The 18,100-nt window shown below is 38.5% G+C and overlaps 2 protein-coding genes across 2 annotated transcripts; one reads left to right on the top strand and one right to left on the bottom strand.

Annotated features, from left to right (window-relative positions):
• Window positions 1-16: 16 nt before the first annotated feature.
• Window positions 17-10,885, bottom strand: appl2 (adaptor protein, phosphotyrosine interaction, PH domain and leucine zipper containing 2). Its single transcript, XM_079449707.1, has 21 exons — window positions 10,740-10,885; window positions 8,429-8,527; window positions 7,166-7,225; window positions 7,008-7,079; window positions 6,622-6,709; window positions 6,443-6,484; window positions 6,293-6,351; window positions 5,881-6,027; window positions 5,572-5,654; window positions 5,333-5,485; window positions 5,063-5,251; window positions 4,832-4,874; window positions 4,692-4,748; window positions 3,775-3,869; window positions 3,522-3,671; window positions 3,242-3,300; window positions 2,979-3,153; window positions 2,864-2,900; window positions 2,015-2,167; window positions 1,882-1,929; window positions 17-1,685 (listed from the first exon to the last, which is right to left on the bottom strand). Exons 1-21 carry the CDS (start codon window positions 10,794-10,796, stop codon window positions 1,554-1,556), a joined length of 1,998 nt encoding a protein of 665 aa, XP_079305833.1. The 5' UTR covers window positions 10,797-10,885; the 3' UTR covers window positions 17-1,553.
• Window positions 10,886-11,668: 783 nt separating this feature from the next.
• On the top strand, window positions 11,669-17,758 carry c25h12orf75 (chromosome 25 C12orf75 homolog). The gene is made up of 5 exons (XM_079450623.1): window positions 11,669-11,848; window positions 14,205-14,229; window positions 14,465-14,500; window positions 14,578-14,657; window positions 16,823-17,758. The coding sequence occupies exons 1-5, from the start codon at window positions 11,806-11,808 to the stop codon at window positions 16,825-16,827; spliced, it is 189 nt and encodes a 62-aa protein (XP_079306749.1). The 5' UTR covers window positions 11,669-11,805; the 3' UTR covers window positions 16,828-17,758.
• The last annotated feature ends 342 nt before the right edge of the window (window positions 17,759-18,100 follow it).

Genomic DNA, 18,100 nt, shown 5'->3' with positions numbered 1-18,100 from the left:
GACTCTGAGAGGGAATCAGAAATGGACACAAAGCTTTATTAAAGTTTTACATACTGAAAAGACAGACAGGTACAATGTTACATGGGCAGAAACATAACCGCTGCTCGTACGTTAATAGTTACCGGTTTTATTTTTCAGCATTACATGCTTTAGCTCATCGCAGGTTAAACGGACAGAGATATATTTCGAGTTACATGTTGAGATCACGTTTGCTTTTTAAAGCTCTCTCCATCAGCTTAGTATGTAAACAACAGTTCAACTCACTGTAAACCACTTTAAGAAACTTGATGATTGAACAGTATCCTTCGGTGTGTGTGTGTGTGTGTGCTCGATGCAGCATTCAGATAAAATACTGAGAAAACGCCCTTCAGAGCAAAAAACTAATGTTATAAATTAACTAAAATGTAGTGATCTGAAAAGCTACTGTAAGTGAGATTACACAGTGATTGAAAATGATTACGTCGTCCACAAAATAGATTATAATACACAACTAACACAGTAGTTGTTATATAATGATCTATAGATTCTATGTTTCCATTCTCTCCACTGTATTTAGGCTTAAAATGTATTTACTTACTAAGAAAAGCGGTCGGATTTCAATGTAGTGTTTAAAAAAACATGAGAAGGAAAGTGGAATTATTTAGACTGAATCCCAGTTTACAAACTTTACAAGCACATGCGTCGATGACAATAGAAAGTGCATATTGTTTTGTCATTCAAACACCAAGATATAAAATTGCATCAATACACAGACCCTGTTTCCTACATGCTATTTGCTTTTTAACACAAGCATTCGTATATAGCAGTACCCTACATTAATAAAACTTCATTCAGCCCACATTCTAAATCTCCTTGAAAAATAAGATTCATCTTGCCCCCTTTTCAGCATCCAGTGAGTTCTGCAGTAATCTGGAATACTACACAGGGATGATGAGTATGTAAAGTGGGATTCAGAGCAGGTTCATGTGTTCTCTGAAAGCTGTGATGATAGTGGAATGATGAAGTAGATGTGAATGGAATGTACATTTTCTCTTTCCTACGACCAAACGCTTGTAGCTGACACCCTGTGACATTGTGAAAGAAACTAACCCGAAGAGTAAATAATATTTCATATTAGGGTTCAATACAAGCTGCAATCTGTACCTTTTTGGTTAAACGTAAACAAGTATAGTTAGTGTTTAAAAAGTGTCGAGTCTCCTTAACCTTCCCAAATCCACAACACCGAGTTGCACTAATATTTGATCATTTCTGCTTTCTGTTGCAATTGTTTGGGAAATCTGACCTATGCTTCAAAACATCTGCAATTCTATATTTCAAGGCAATAGAGGCAAAAGTTTTCACTTCACCTTAAAAAACATCTCTCATTTAACCGCATCGTTCGAAACTTTTACAACTTTCTTCCGCAGACATGAAAATGGAACCATGGAAGCGTCTTAAGTAGCCCATACAACTCGTGCGTCATATTTATAGTTTTCTGAAGACATCTTTGTATGACACTACGTGTATGGTGTTTAGAGATCAGAGGACAGTAGCAGATGTGTGTGTATTTGAGATCAAGCCTCTGACTCCAGGTCATCCGGTGTGACTCCATCTCCTGCGTCTCCCGTCTCGTTTTCCAGCAGTAAAAACTTTCCATCGTTTGTCAGCGGCATCGACTTCATCAGCTGGGCCAGCGCTTCGGGGTCCTGATACACAAACACAGTTTGATGAAACAGATGCTCAAAAGAGGAGACATCTAAATGAATCAACTTTCTCAAAATCATTTCTAAATGAACTTCATATTGCTGACATCACTAATACATGAATTGTGATTTACGTTTAAACTATTATAGCCTTAAATGTTTCCATCCGATCAAATTCACATGACTGAAGCACTCTTACCTTCCTGGCCTCCGAGATCTCTTTCCCCAGGTTTGTAGTGTAGCAGATCTGTAAAAGAAAGCCCAAACTCCATGGGTTATTCTGATCATGATGGTGAGATATCATCGTCTGGGTTTAGGGTTTGCAGACGCACCTTCTCTCCTTCAGTGTTGCTCTCGAATACAAACACGCTGAAGGAAGGTTCTCCGTCTCCTCCGTTACTCCAATCTCTCCCCTCCAGCACGAAACCCATCAGCCTGCTGTTCTCCTGATGGGCTGCGAACTGAGACACGTCCTTCAGCTGGAACTGACAGACAGACAGAGAACAGAGATAAAGATGCAGTGCTGAGAAATAACTCAATACAGAGTCACCTGTCTTCAGAATAGTGCAGTTTACACAAGCCGGTTTCTCAAAATGTGAGGACAGAAGTGCCGTCCAAGTTTTTCAAATAAGTGTTAGCTAAATGTAAAATACTTGCGCATAATCAACTTTAACTTAGTTAAGCAATTTAAACTTGTTTTTATAAGTTATAACAACGCACTATTAGCCATAAGTTATAATACTTGGTTAAATATAAATAGTTTTATTTTTAATTATGTTAATTCTTGTTATATTTTTAGCAATTTAGTTATATTATTTTGTCATTTTGATGTCATTATGTATTTGTTTATATATAAACACATACAAGATAAATTTATCTTTTTATTTTTGTTAATTAAACTAAACAAGGTATTGCACATTTTTCCAATAATTTTTTAATTTATATTTTATTTGGTTTCAATGAAACATCCCGAAATAAACTTGTTATAAAGCTAAGCTTATGTACTTTAACACTTAAGGTAACAGGTTATTTTTGAAAGTGTACAATTCAAAAGAAAGTTGCTTTAAATGGGGATTAATTATGATTAAAGTTAGGAATATTATTTAACGAAATAAACAGTTTATATATTGACAAACTTGCCTAAAAGTAACTTTATAATTGATTATTATGAAATGACTTACGCAGATTTTGGTGACTTGAGTTTGTGGATCAATCAATCTGTCAACAGAAACATAAAACACATTTAATCACCGATTCGCCTTAGTAAAACCCATACGATTGTCCAGTCTTACGTACCTGATGCAGGTACTGGTCACCATCATGTGTGACTCTGTAGTTTTGAAGATGTTGTGGATCGCCCGTGCGGCGAGAACCTGTCTCATGGCTTCATAGATCACTTCCTGCGTGTGACCTGCACGAACTGCCATCGAACCCAAGAAACGTACAGCAAACACCTGCTGCAGGAGCGAATCTGAGGCGCACGTACAGAAACCATCTTTACAAAAATGTCAAATCTTTTCTAAAATATTGAATATCAAGTTGAAACGTGCTTGTCTGACCGTGCGTGTCATCTGATCCGCTGTCGTCATCTTCTGTTTCACCAAACGGGTTTGTGCGTCTGATATAAAAGCAACAATGTCAACAGAACAAAATGATAAAAACGGACAAAATGTTAAACGATGTTAAAAGTGAAACCGACTGTAAAATTAAAAAGGGTAATAATAAAATTTCAAAGGGGAACAATAAACCCGGTTATGTTTGGTGTTAGTCTGTAATGTGTAGTAAAGTATCAAAGCAGTGACAACAGATGCAGGGTGATATGCTACAGTGACCTCTGACCTCGCTCCGGCTCGATTCTGATCCAGAAACTCAGACGCGGGCAGCACGATGTCAAACTGGATGGGAGTTCCCGGAGCGATCAGATCTTCAGGCTCATAGACTACAGGACCTTTCTGAGAATTAACACTGGCCGCACCGCCTTGTTTCGCTCTACAGAGGACAAAAACAAGCTTTGTCATTACAGAATTGCAGATTTAAGTAGAATGATCTAATATAAGTGGGGCTGTTATGCTCAGATTGATCATTTTAGTACAGGTTAGGGTTTGGAGAAACTTCAGCTCTCTTCTCGAAGCTGGTGATGGGTGTCACTGCATGCAGAGCCGTCTGATGCAACCTGATGGCCACAGCCTATAAAAAACAACACAAACAATCACTGATCTGAGATCTGTTCACATCAGGATTACTGATAAATAGTGCTCTACGTGTAGAAGAGATGGACAGATGGGTTAATAGACAGCTGACAGACAGATATAGAAAGACAGACAGAGATAGATGGAAAACAGATAGATAGATGACAGAGAGACAGATAAAAAGATGACAGACAGAGATAGATGGAAAACAGATAGATAGATGACAGAGAGACAGATAGAAAGATGACAGACAGAGATAGATGGAAAACAGATAGATAGATGACAGAGAGACAGATAGAAAGATGACAGACAGAGATAGATGGAAAACAGACAGGTAGATGATAGACAGACAGACAGATAGATCATAGACAGACAGATTTGTTTTGCAGTAGCTCAGTGGTTAAAGCATGGATCTTGCAATACCAAGGTCATGGGTTCGATCACAGGGGATTGCACTTACACAGATACAAATGTATAGCACAATGCAATGTCACTTAGGATAAAAGTCTGTCATCTATCTGTACATTTATGCATTTGACAGATGCTTTTATCCAAAGTGACATTGCATTGTGCTATACATTTGTTTGTGATCGAACCCATGACCTTGGCATTGCAAGCACCATGCTCTAACCACTAAACAATAGACAGACAGACATATAGATGATAGACAGACAGACAGATATATAGAGGATAGAAAGACAGATGATAGACCGAGAGACAGACAGACAGATATACATATTATAGACAGACGGATGATAAACAGACAGAAAGACAGATGATAGCCAGACAGATAGATGGATGGATGGATGGAGATAGATACCTCGGGATTGTCGGTCAGATAAATCTGTCTTGAAATGTTGTTGAGAGTGCAGATCCACTTTGAAGACAAAGGATAAAGACATAAAGAACTGACTCGACACAATTATTTTCTAACCCGTTTCACTGAAGTGTCTTGAATACCTCCTCATATTCCTTTCTGCTCTCAGCTTGAAGAATCAAAGACCTTGAAAACAGAAACAATTTTAACATTCATTTCTTCTTTTTTGCATATAACAAGGAGTCGTAAATGTGCGCTGGAAGTGCCTCACACAAAACATCTTTCAAAGTTTTACTATAAGCTAGTTGGTCACTGAATCAGCTTAACAATCTGCAAACACAACTCAAATGCTTCACGTGTTCATGCTCACACACGTTTTGCCGTTGGGTGAGGTGATCTGAAAGCAATAGTGACGATCTTCACACTCCACGGCCATGACAGAGCTGTTGTCCAAATCCAGAACCATCCCACCTGCGATGGCCCCCCGTGGCTGACACATCAGATTACCGCCCTGCGTGAAGAAAAACAACCGATCCCACGCCGTCGTCACCAGACCTGTTTTACTGCAAGATGGAGACAGACATCGTTTTTGTTCAATTTAGTTTGGCTACTCGCCGAAATCATGTATTGTGAGAGACCCGTACTTCCTGATGTTGAGATAACCCGCTTTCTGAACCAGCGCTCGATTCACAGGGGTTAGATCACGATCCGGCATATACGTGACATCATCCACAGAGAGCAGCTCTCTCTGAGACGAGCGCATGACCTCCGTCTCCGCCTCTAACTGAGACTCAATACTGCCGACATAGAGAGAAAAGTTCATAATATCGTTTTTAATAAATGCTTTTATAAACGTTTGCTGATTTTTGGGCATCATCTTTACCTCTCATTCATGTTGGAAACTGAGGTGAGAAAACTGTCCATCTTTTTAGAAACCAGCTCAATCCCATTCTTAAAGAAATGTATCTGGGGGATGTCAGATAACATTAACCATAATGCATATGAACGTGAATCAATGTCAATCAAATAAAATTTTTATGTACTTATTAAAATGATCCGATCTAGTTCATCATGGCATCAAATTAATTTAACATGCGCATATAAAGAAACAACAGCTCTATGCATGTCTCAACCAATCAGATGTTTGAAGAGTTAACAGTGAGGAGTGGTTGTGATTGGTCGGATGTCTGACCTGAGCGCGTGTGTATCCCAGCATGGGTTCGAGCATGGCCACTCTCTTCCTGTATTGCAGCGCATTCAGAGCGCAATAATACTGCATAGCTGCCTGATGCTGCTTTCTGCGACAATACGCCACCTCTCGCACCACTTCTGCTTTCATCTGTACACACACACACACACGCCTCATTACTGCGTTCTGATTGGTGGGTTCCATATCGTCGGGTCAGATGAGCACCTTGTCTCTTCACATTTTGTGATTTATTTGACATAAATCATTACTATTGTTTTATATGTCAATATATCTTATAACTTATGTTTGTCTTTGGACTTAGTTAATATTTCATCAAAAATATGTATTAAATAAATAAAGACTTTGCCTAAAAAGTAGAGTAGCATCAATATACCACAAGAGGGGGAAAAAGTACCTTTTCGTTTTCTCTCTTTTTAGGTAAACGGCTGTACTTCACCATGGCGGCTTCATGCTCTGAAGAGAAACACATTATGAGAATATATACAAGAATTCATGAATAATATTAATAAATGATCAGAGCTGATAAAGTCACAGTATTTTGTACCATCACTGGCGATGCCGAAGATCTCCTTCAGCGTGCCGATCTCTACAAAAATAAATCACAGGTCTGATCACGTGTCAAGAGATTCAAATCTCTTTACATGAAAACATCTTTACAGACAACACTGAGCTGGTATAATCAGATACTTTCAAATAGAAAGATGACAAACGTTTTCGTTGTACCTGTGAGGTCCTTCTCTCTGAACTGTACCAAGGGAAACACCATCTTTTCTGCCATCTGAGTGGCCAGTTCAGCATGTAGAGAGTTCAACTAGAATTCAAATAAGACAGAGAGGGAGAGATGAAATGAAGGATGATGTCAGAATGTGTTCTTCTCTGCACTCAGCAGTACAGAATGTATAAATCAGTTAGCCAATAAATGATCAGATGAGCGAGCTGGAAATCGCTCTGCCAAGATGCTGTAGGTCATGTGATCCTCCTGAAGGTCATGTGATCCGGTGATCTTACCCCCTACACAACACCTCTAACAGGACTAAACAACAACTCATTCCAACGGAGAGACCCTGCTGACCACACACACACACACACACACACAGCAGTTGTCTCACCTCTTCTACGCTTTTGGCGAAGTGCTGCAGAGTGTTGATGACCTCTTCATCACCTTTAGCCAGAGCAAAGTCCTGCCACGACATCAGTGTCATTAACAACACAACTGATTCACAAACACACTTTCAGAAGATTCTGTCATTACTGCTGATGAATTTACCTGTTTCTCATATTCCAAGAGCTGCTTGGAAAGCTGTTCTGTTGCCAGCCCCATTTCATTCTGCCACACACACACACACACACACACACACACACACACAGAGACGAACACACACAGACATAGACAAACACAGACATGCACATACATACATAGACGAAATCAGACACGCACACACATAGACACACACACATAGACAAACACACAGACACGTACACACACAGACACGCGCACACACGTGCACACAGACATGCACACACACAGACATGCAGACACACAGACACGCGCACACACACAGAGACGCACACACAAACGAACACACAGACATGCACACACACAGACACGCACACACACATGCACACACACAGACACGCGCACACACACAGACATGCACACACACAGACACGCACACACACGTGCACACAGACATGCACACACACAGACATGCAGACACACAGACACGCGCACACACACAGACATGCACACACACACACACACACACACACATGCACACACACAGACACGCGCACACACACAGACATGCACACACACAGACACGCACACACACGTGCACACAGACATGCACACACAAACGAACACACAGACATGCACACACACAGACACGCACACACACGTGCACACAGACATGCACACACACAGACACGCGCACACACACAGAGATGCACACACACACAGAGACGCACACACAAACGAACACACAGACATGCACACACACAGACACGCACACATACAGACGAACACAGACACGCACACAGACAGACAAATACGCACACACATAGACAGACACGCGCACAGACACGCGCACACACGTATACATTGACAAACACACACAAACAGAGGTGTGCACACATATAAATGCACACAGACACACAAAGGAAACAGGTTTGGTCACTGGATTTGATGCAATTTATCACTTAACACACTGATAGTGAATCGCAGGGACATACTGCAGTTTAATTTTGCACATTAATAATTGATTGTTTGTAAAATATATATTATTTATAATACAAAGTACAAATACAAAGACTGCATGAATTAAATAAATGTGACATTTCGCAGTCAAACTAAATATTCAGCAGAAAAACTAGATGATGTATGATGTAACTGGTTATTATTATTCATCCCCGCCCATGTCATCTCAGCAAAACTGTGTGTGTCAGAGGACATTAACAACCCTGACGCTGGATTATAAACAGCATTTGTTTTCTTCAGAATAATAATTCTACACTGAATGTGCATGTGTACCTGAGCTCCAAACACTCTTTGCATGGACTGGAGCAGCTGGTTTGTGTAGTTCGTGAGAGTCCCAGCATCCTCCTCAAACACGCTCAGCAGGGACCGCGTCTAGAACGGCAAACACACGCCTGATTCAGTATTCACAATCACACACTGTAAACGTCTTAATAAATAAACCATCCCTGTCATTTCGAGCATGCAGGGCGTATCAGCAGGTGTGTCAGAGGTCAGGTCCGACCCCCGGGTGTGTTTCTAATACAAACAATACAATCTGAAGGGCGGACACCTTACGCAATACAACACTCATAATCTCAAGCGCACTGACTGCATTATGGGATATCACACAGACGCACTACTAATAAACTAATAGTTGACTGAAAACATCACAAGAACATCCAGATGCTGTGGGGTTTAAATTTACGCACGAAAAAGCCGACTTTCACATCAGATCTTCATGATCAACGTTTATAAATTCACTTCCATGTTTGATGTTTTAATGACATCAGTCATTATCATGGAAGTCTCCGTTCAGAACATTATGTATTTGATCTGATGTTTGTGCATCTGATATATTACTCAGATCTAACGTTTTGGTTAATCCTGATGTGTCTGTTTGTATGTTCATCATATCTTTTGCTTAGGTGTCTGATCTATATATTAGATGTCTAACGTCTGATGTTTTGAATAAAGCTGATGGATCTGATATAATACTCAGATCTAGCGTTTTGGTTAATCCTGATGTGTCTGTTCGGATGTTCATCATATCCTTTGCTTAGGTGTCTGATCTATATATTAGATGTCTAACGTCTGATGTTTTGAATAAAGCTGATGGATCTGATATAATACTCAGATCTAACGTTTTGGTTAATCCTGATGTGTCTGTTCGGATGTTCATCATATCCTTTGCTTAGGTGTCTGATCTATATATTAGATGTCTAACGTCTGATGTTTTGAATAAAGCTGATGGATCTGATATAATACTCAGATCTAGCGTTTGGGTTAATCCTGATGTGTCTGTTTGGATGTTCATCATATCTTTTGCTTAGGTGTCTGATCTATATATTAGATGTCTAACGTCTGATGTTTTGAATAAAGCTGATGGATCTGATATAATACTCAGATCTAACGTTTTGGTTAATCCTGATGTGTCTGTTCGGATGTTCATCATATCCTTTGCTTAGGTGTCTGATCTATATATTAGATGTCTAACGTCTGATGTTTTGAATAAAGCTGATGGATCTGATATAATACTCAGATCTAGCGTTTGGGTTAATCCTGATGTGTCTGTTTGGATGTTCATCATATCTTTTGCTTAGGTGTCTGATCTATATATTAGATGTCTAACGTCTGATGTTTTGAATAAAGCTGATGGATCTGATATAATACTCAGATCTAGCGTTTGGGTTAATCCTGATGTGTCTGTTTGTATGTTCATCATATCTTTTGCTTAGGTGTCTGATCTATATATTAGATGTCTAACGTCTGATGTTTTGAATAAAGCTGATGGATCTGATATAATACTCAGATCTCGCGTTTTGGTTAATCCTGATGTGTCTGTTCGGATGTTCATCATATCCTTTGCTTACACGTGTCTGATCTATATCTTAGAAGTCTAAAGTCTGATGTCTTGAATAAAGATGATGGGTCTGATGTTTGAACTGTTGCTAATCTAATGTCCCACTGTGATATCCCTGATCTGATATGGTGTCTCAAATCTAACGTCATATTAAGATCAGGTCTGATGCCTCAACAGATGTTGACTTGACACTGTCTGATCCTATACGAGTCAGGCCTGATGCTAATGTTGTGTATCTAATGCTAATCGGATGTCTTTGAACTGCTGTTAGCATGACGTTCTCAGGTCTCAGATCAGACGGTGAAATCAGATCTGAGGTCCGATCTACTAAGCAGCATCTGACTCTTCCCATGCAGGCCCATCTCTCCACAACAACACTGCCAACAGCACTTCACTTCCAACATTAACAACTTTAAAGAGTCGAAACCGATTTGCACTCGAATTAAAGCACCAGACGCGCGTGTTTGTAAACATATGATCAACATACGTGCACGCGTCTCAATGCCTACAATCCACGTAACGTAACATGCTAACTCACACGTGCAAGAGCATATAAACTAGATGCCTCATAAAGTCTAAACGTGAACTTCATTTATTACAACGTGACGCAATTGTCAATTTAGATGAATGCGCGAGCATACGCGCTGCAGTCAACAACATACGACGCACGTTTCGCCCCCATCATTACTTTCCCGAGGCATGTCAAATAACCTGATCGAAAAGTGCCATTAAATACACGTTTACCTGCGGACTGTCCTGCAGGGCGTCTTCGAGTAACAATTTGTGGTGTACGGCCGGCATCTTTCACGTAGCACACGGTGAGAACGGAAGGAAAGAATGAGAACTACACTTCCCGGCATACACCTGCGCAGAGACGCCGGAAAAGCCTCAGTTGAACGCTGGAGAATGTAGTCGTTTGTAATATGACGGTGGCGATGTAGTTGAATAAATCATAAATAACGCGTAAAAAGTAACAGCCGTCTATTTGTGTATATAAATAAAGTTTTATTTATTTAAAATGGTTATAAAGTTGAAAAACAAATTTCCGTAAAACTTACTTTTAACACAACAGAGCCGCCTCGTGGACTACATTGACATTATTCAGCTTTTATATTTGTATGTTATATCTATTAAATATCATGCAATTTCACTTTGTTCCGGAGACACCACAGACTGTCAAAAAAGTACCTGGAAATAAAAGAGTGTTGTATGTAGAGACGGGTGTTTGTTTGGCGTTATATTTGATGGGCGATGACTACTTCTGTGTTTATATTATGATCTATTTGGGTCAGAATAGACATTGATCTGGCTTAGATCAGGTTTGACATCAATGAGCTGAAATGACCTTTTGGGTCTCGTCAGTTTGAATATATGTGCGAAGGAAATTTGAGAGTTTTATGTTTTAAAAGATAATAATAAACACCACACAAAAGTTAGACTATATACACTATATATAGTTATATACGCTATGAGCATGTTTTATATCACACTTTTTTTCAATGACATATGCACCTTTGAAACTGGAGGCAGGCCAAAGCCCCCTCCCTCCATGTTTCCATGGCAACCCTGTCGGGGTGGAGGAGAGAGAGCAGCGAATCGTGTAAGGGTCGTGCATCTCTCTCTCTCTCTCTCTCTCTCTCTCTCTCTCTCTCTCTCTCTCTCTCTCACTCTGCAGAATGGTCCAGGCTGCATTGAAAAGCATTCCAGAGAGCTCATCAGACTCAGAGTCGTCCTTCATTAATTCATCCATCTCCTCGTTCTTCTCCTTTAAAGCATCACGCTTCAGAAACAGAGCTGTGTTCATGCCAAAATGGGATGCGGAAATTCCTCAGCCACCAGCACAACAGCGGGAGGTGAGTGTAAGTGTGGGTCACATCTTAATGCTGCCGTTTTATCAATGGCCATGTCCGTTCTGGATGTTCTGACAGTTCCATTTAAGACATCTCTTGTGAAACTTTGACTTCTAGGCAGGACAAACTGTGAAGGACTCACATCTTCCTTTGTACCTTCGTAGGATCTTGTATCTCTGTGTCATTGCAGAACCCTAGAACATCCATAGACAGATGTGTAGGAATGTTGTTATTGTCACAGAAGTGAAGAATCTCCGGGCACAGCCGAGCGTTGTAGATTCACAGATGTTTATTAATCGTGCTCTCAAAGCTAATTCTAATAAATGTCATTTATTTATTGTGTGTGTATGAACGACATCCACAGTTTCTAATTGTAAATATACATCTGATTCTGTTTGCGTGTAAAATAAATCAACCCTCTACAATTATATTTTTCTAATCCTTTTGGAGGTGAAATAGCAGCTGAATCATCTCCAGTTATGATGTAGAACAAACCTTCTCACAGTAACATCAGTTTGTCCCCGTCGCTTAATCCCAGATTGACATCTGTTTTCTCAGATGTTGCTCTTTTATGGATTAAGAAATGTACCACATCAGATTAATGGGAGATTACGTTCTTTCCCAAAGATGTTGGGACATCTCCTCTGTGGATGTGCGGTTGCTTGGATGCTTTTCTTGACCCAGCTTGACCTGGTTTCTTTGTGTGGCCTCATACAAACAAAAACACAAATCAATGGAATGGTTTTCTGGTTGTGTGTTAGTCTATAATAGGTGGTGTTTCTTTAAGAGCAAAACAAAGAGTCTGTGTTTTAATGAGTGTGTGTGTGTGTGTGTGTGTTTGTGAGGGGGATTAAAGGTTAGTGTGTTTTTTGTCTTTAAGGGTGAATAATGGGTCATTACACAACTGAACATTTGTAACCAGAGAACTGTAGTTTCTACTGTATAAACTACTGGAAACTGTCATGTGTCCAATGCAGTGATAGAAAAGAAAGAGACATTTCTTCATTGCATTGCTCACGTAAGAAGTGCTGGTTAGTTTGTGTTCTAACGGAGTCCTTAAAGTGTTTATATACGTGTTTGTAGTTTTGTTTTCTAACTAATGTCCACCTTTGGTCCATCTTACCTTAAAATCAAATAAAGAAATGTACATATATTCATGACAATTTTCTTTACTGTAATTACAGTACTAATATGAGCCTGATGTATATAGGTTTATTTATTATACAGGGCTAAATGACACGTTTGCTATGTTAAGTTATAAACAGTAATACATTAAACTTGAAGTAGCATGTATTTAGATGTATGTATTTGGGTGTTTTGTGTACAGTATATAATGTGAATTGCAGTGATCTGGTCACCTGATTATTGTTCATCTCTTCTGTGTTCATGATGTCATTCAGTGATAAACAGCAGGACTTGTACTGTACACTCAGTGCTGGAAGAAACACTGAAAGAACAGAGAGAGAGAGAGATACATGTAAACTGTAGATTCAAGTAAACATTATGCTGTATCCTTAGTCCTAGTTCATGTATCCTGACAGAATCCTGTTATCATTTCCATCAAAATGTGAAAATTATATTTTGATCAACATTGTGGACCATCTAACATCTTAAATCCAAGGGAAGACGCTTTCAAACAATGTAAAATGTTTCCTCTTTCATTCTTTGTTTCTTCCTTTCTTTCTTTGTTTGTTTGTGTTTGTTTGTTTGTTTGTTTGTTTCTTTCTTTCTCTCTCTCTCTCTCTCTCTCTCTCTCTCTCTCTCTCTCTCTCTCTCTCTCTCTCTCTCTCTCTCTCTCTGTCTGTCGTTTGTTCGTTTATTAGTTCGTTCATTCGTTCGTTTTTTCTTTCTCTCTTTTTCTCTTTTTCTCTTTCTCTTTCTCTCTTTCTCTCTCTATCTCTCTCACTGTCTCTCTCTCTCTCTCTCTCTCTCTCTCTCTCTCTCTCTCTCTCTCTCTCACTCTATCTGTCTGTCTGTCTGTCTGTCTGTCTGTCTGTCTGTCGTTTGTTCGTTCATTCGTTCGTTTTTTCTTTCTTTCTGTCTGTCTGTCTGTCTTTCTTTCTTTCTTTCTTTCTTTCTTTCTTTCTTTCATTCTTCTTTCTTCTTTCTTCTTCCTTCTTTCTTCTTTCTTTCTTTCTTTCTTTCTTTCTTTCTTTCTTTCTTTCTTTCTTTCTTTCTTTCTTTCTTCTTTCTTTCTTATACAATATCATACAATACCCTTTTTCATAAATCCAAACATGTTCTTATTTTTAATATTAAATGGGCTTTTTCGTTAGCTGGATAAGAAAATGTAAAAATCTAGTCATCAGGATTGTTTTGATTAATCTCATGGAGAAATGACCTCTTCCATCTCTTACAGGTCCTGCGGAAGCAGTCAAAGATGTGTAAGTCCCTTTTTATTTCTTACATATTTCCATCACATTTCATCATAGTTCAATCATGGAGGAGAATGAATCAGCTGGTTGAAACAAACTGTGATGTACATGAGCCCCTGAGGCCCCCATCACGTCACCCAACATCTCAAAAATGACCAAAGAAGTTACCGGACGTTAAGATAACGTCAACTCTCTGATGTAACAATAAATGAAATGATCCTGAATCGTTGTTCTCCTGATGCAGGACAGAAGAACCATCACCAGATGATGAGAAACGAAGGTGAGATGTTCTTCTCATGACGATAAATCTAAAACGATTGCTAGTATAAAACCAGCAGTTTTGTTTGTGTTCTGCAGGAACTATGGAGGTGTGTATGTGGGGCTTCCCGCTGACCTGACCACAGTAGCTGCCAGCCAATCAAAATCAACACTTAAAGGTGACCTGTTATCATTTTAGCCTCAGCCTTAGATGCCAAGAAACCTCCCATATCTGACCATATAATACATACACAAAACTGCAAAGATCATTCTCACAATAATGCCACATGTCACAAATTTAACACATTTATCCAAAGTGCATTCATGAACTACAAACAGATTAATTATTAATTAGATACAAATTCATGAGCTACAAACAATTACATGTGTATTTGAAAAACGATGTTTTTTGTTGTTTCAATTAAAAATGTTTTTTATTTGGGCTGCCTTAAAATTTTAATTAATCCAACTATTAATATATCAAGTTAAATTTTTATAATATGAGTTAAGGCAATTAACTTGATGCAAAATCCAGTATTTTTTATTTGACTTTGAATTATAAGGTGGCCAGGTAACTTATTTTTTTTTAGTTGAGACAACATTTATTTTTTACAGTAGATTAATCATTAACTAAACAGATTTGTGATCAACTACGAATGAATTAACAAATAACTAAACTCATAAACTACAAGCGGATTTATGACATACAAACAATTTCATATTTATCTACAAATTAGATTCATCATTAACTAAAGAGATTTATAATGAACCAAAACAGATTCATAATCTACAAACAAATTCATGAACTACAGCCAAATTTGTGTTTATCTACAAATAAATACATCGTTAACCAATCAGATTGATTATTGACTACAAACAGATTCATGAACTACAAGCAGATTTAGGAACTACAGTCAATTTGATGTTTATCTAAAAAAAAGACCCATCATCAACTAAACAGATTCATAAACTTCATAAAAGCGAAGCATATTTTACAAACAACAAAAAAAAACTAAAACCCAATTCAAATAGATTCATGGCCTAAATAAACATTGATGATAAACTACAAACACAACTCTATGTGACGTATTACAATGTGATTATGTGCATCAGAGAACAGAATACAATAACTAATGTATTTACAGAAAATGACCTTTTTGTCATACTTTCTGTCTCGTCCGAAAGAATGATGAAAGGCCTTACGATGACACGGTCGTGATCAAGGATTGTAATGACTTGAATGATTACCCATAATGAACCCGTGAATGAGGAAGCAAACTGCTATAGAAGCAGAGGGATATTACTTTTTAGATGTCAAAACATCACAGCACGACATCAGAGAGTCTGGATCACATCATACTGTCAGCGATGACCAACCAGCTAAAAACTTCTTAAAGGGATAGTTCCCCCAAAAATTGGCATTCTCGTGTCATTTCAAACCTGTGTGACTTTCTTGTTTCTGCAGAACACAAAAGAAGATATTTTGAAGAAGGTTGGTAACCAAACAACAACAACCCGCGTTGACTTCCATTGAATGCACAAAAAAGCTTCGAGGTTTAACAATATCGTCAGTTGAAAGAAAGTCACACTTTAAATGACACAAGGATGAATAAATGATGACAGAATTTGTATTTTATGATGAACTGTCCCTTTAAGTAAAGATGAATGGTGTGTTAGTTGTAAGTGTACTATTGTGTGGTATGGGGTGCATTGTAAATGTAGATTGCTATTGTAAGTATATCAAAACAATGCATTTATCATTTGCTTATATGAACGGATAGAAAAGTTAAAATGATTGCCTGTGGTTATGGACAGCAGGCCACATTTGCTGTTCATATACATTCAATTATTAATAAACCAGAATAATCCTTGAAGGCAGATTGTGTACAGATCTTTCAGCAGGCTATTCATATGTTTTTGTTTCATGCTCTTGAATTGTGTGAAGAGCATTTGTTGAACAGCAGGTGCTCGTTGTGCACAAACACGCAATAGAGAACGAAAACGTGTTCAGTATGTGCATGTAGGGACAAAAGGTGCCCAGTACATGCTGATCGGCTACATTGTGTGTTTTTGCAATAAAACTAATAATGCCCTCAGGTGTGTGTGTGTGTGTGCGTGTGTGTGTCTGTGTGTGTGTGTGTCTCCAAGTAGTCCTTACAAATATAACTTCAAAGAATTCTGTGTGTGTGTGACCTGTCACCATCACTTTAATAACACGGTTTAAGACAGCACACACACGTCCTTTAGTTGCATGACTTTTCCAATTATCGGCATCTGCCAAACCTCAAATGAAATCGAATTGCTCGTGTTGTGATGTAAACTAACAGCTCTTTCCTTTCTGCAGACTAACAGCAGGTCAAATGAAACCACAGAGGTTTCTCTAGAATCAAAGCTATGCAGTCGCTGATGTTGAAGAGACGGACTACTTTAATGTCACCAGACGAGATTTCCAAGAACCGAGCAGTTTATGGAAGCGCAACGAGAAGCGATCGAGACGTAGCTAATGACATCACAGTGACATCACGACGGCCGGCACACAGAGGCTTCTGTTTGGAACACTGAGCATCATTGTGACTTTGAATGGAGATTCTGTTGCCATGGGGACCGTCGCCATTTGACCTCTCATCAATAACGTGGCGACAGTTACTCGGGATGATTTTCTGGCGTTTGGATTCACGGTAGCAGAAGCAACCCGATCTGCAATAAACTTTTAGTTTTTCATGTAAGAGATGAATCAGAAAGAACAGGAAATCAGACAGGGCGGTCTAAATATTTTACATTGTGTAAAGTTGCTTAGCTATTTAGCACTAAGATGACTAGTGGTCTGTCGTCATGACTACCAAAATCATTTTTCATACTCTATCATGGCCAAATAGACATAAATGACATTAATAGACTGTAGTTTTCTAACACTCTTTGATAAACACCTAACTATTGTTATAAACTACTAATTTACTAATCTAAGAGTACTTATATTTATTCTCTTTCTTAAAAGTGTTTCAGGTTAGTGACCTGTGATTGTACTATTAGCATTTTATGTGAATGTGAATTATGTCAATTGCATTAAATACACTTTTATCGAAATCGTATATCTCTTCTATTCAACTCACTTTTGAGAATAAGAAACCTTTTGATATCGAAATCTTTATGAGGGTTGCAAACTGTAATGTACAGACACAGATAAGTGTTCCTGGTAGAATGAGTATAATGATGAAATTCGATGTAAATTCTGAGCGATTGACATTTAATCATGTGTGATTAAAAGTGTTAATATCCTCTTAACCTGTCACCTTCTGAATAAGAAGCGTTTGTGTTTATTATGGGTTCAATCATACAATCTGTGTGTGTGTGTGTGTGTGTTTGTAATAAAACAGAACCCAACATGCCTGACTTGTAACAAGTGTTAAGAAAACAATGTCAGCAACTATACGCAGACGGTGAAAATATATGTATACAGCCGTGAAAAAAACCGAAAAGAAACCTTTCCAAATTTGTATTTAATCTTCATTTCTAGATGCATTGTGATCATTCCAGTCGAGTGCCTGTTGAATCTCAACAAAATCAAACCTCAGGAGTAACAAAATCATCCAACAGCAATGGGACAATGTGATAAATATCCAGG

Source organism: Barbatula barbatula (assembly GCF_947034865.1).
Source record: "Barbatula barbatula genome assembly, chromosome: 25".
NCBI classification, from domain to species: domain Eukaryota; kingdom Metazoa; phylum Chordata; class Actinopteri; order Cypriniformes; family Nemacheilidae; genus Barbatula; species Barbatula barbatula.
Note: the sequence above shows the minus strand (reverse complement) of the source record. Positions and strands in the feature narration are given on the sequence as shown.

Excerpts from the sequence above, each read along its gene's own strand:
- c25h12orf75 (XM_079450623.1), top strand. The coding sequence starts at position 11,806 with ATGGGATGCGGAAATTCCTCAGCCACCAGCACAACAGCGGGAG. Across the intron at positions 11,849-14,204 it reads CACCAGCACAACAGCGGGAG|GTCCTGCGGAAGCAGTCAAA; the intron begins GTGAGTGTAAGT and ends CATCTCTTACAG. Across the intron at positions 14,230-14,464 it reads GCGGAAGCAGTCAAAGATGT|GACAGAAGAACCATCACCAG; the intron begins GTAAGTCCCTTT and ends CTCCTGATGCAG.
- appl2 (XM_079449707.1), bottom strand. The coding sequence starts at position 10,796 with ATGCCGGCCGTACACCACAAATTGTTACTCGAAGACGCCCTGCAGGAC. Across the intron at positions 7,226-8,428 it reads AAAGAGTGTTTGGAGCTCAG|AATGAAATGGGGCTGGCAAC; the intron begins GTACACATGCAC and ends TGTGTGTGGCAG. Across the intron at positions 6,028-6,292 it reads AAAAGAGAGAAAACGAAAAG|ATGAAAGCAGAAGTGGTGCG; the intron begins GTACTTTTTCCC and ends GTGTGTGTACAG.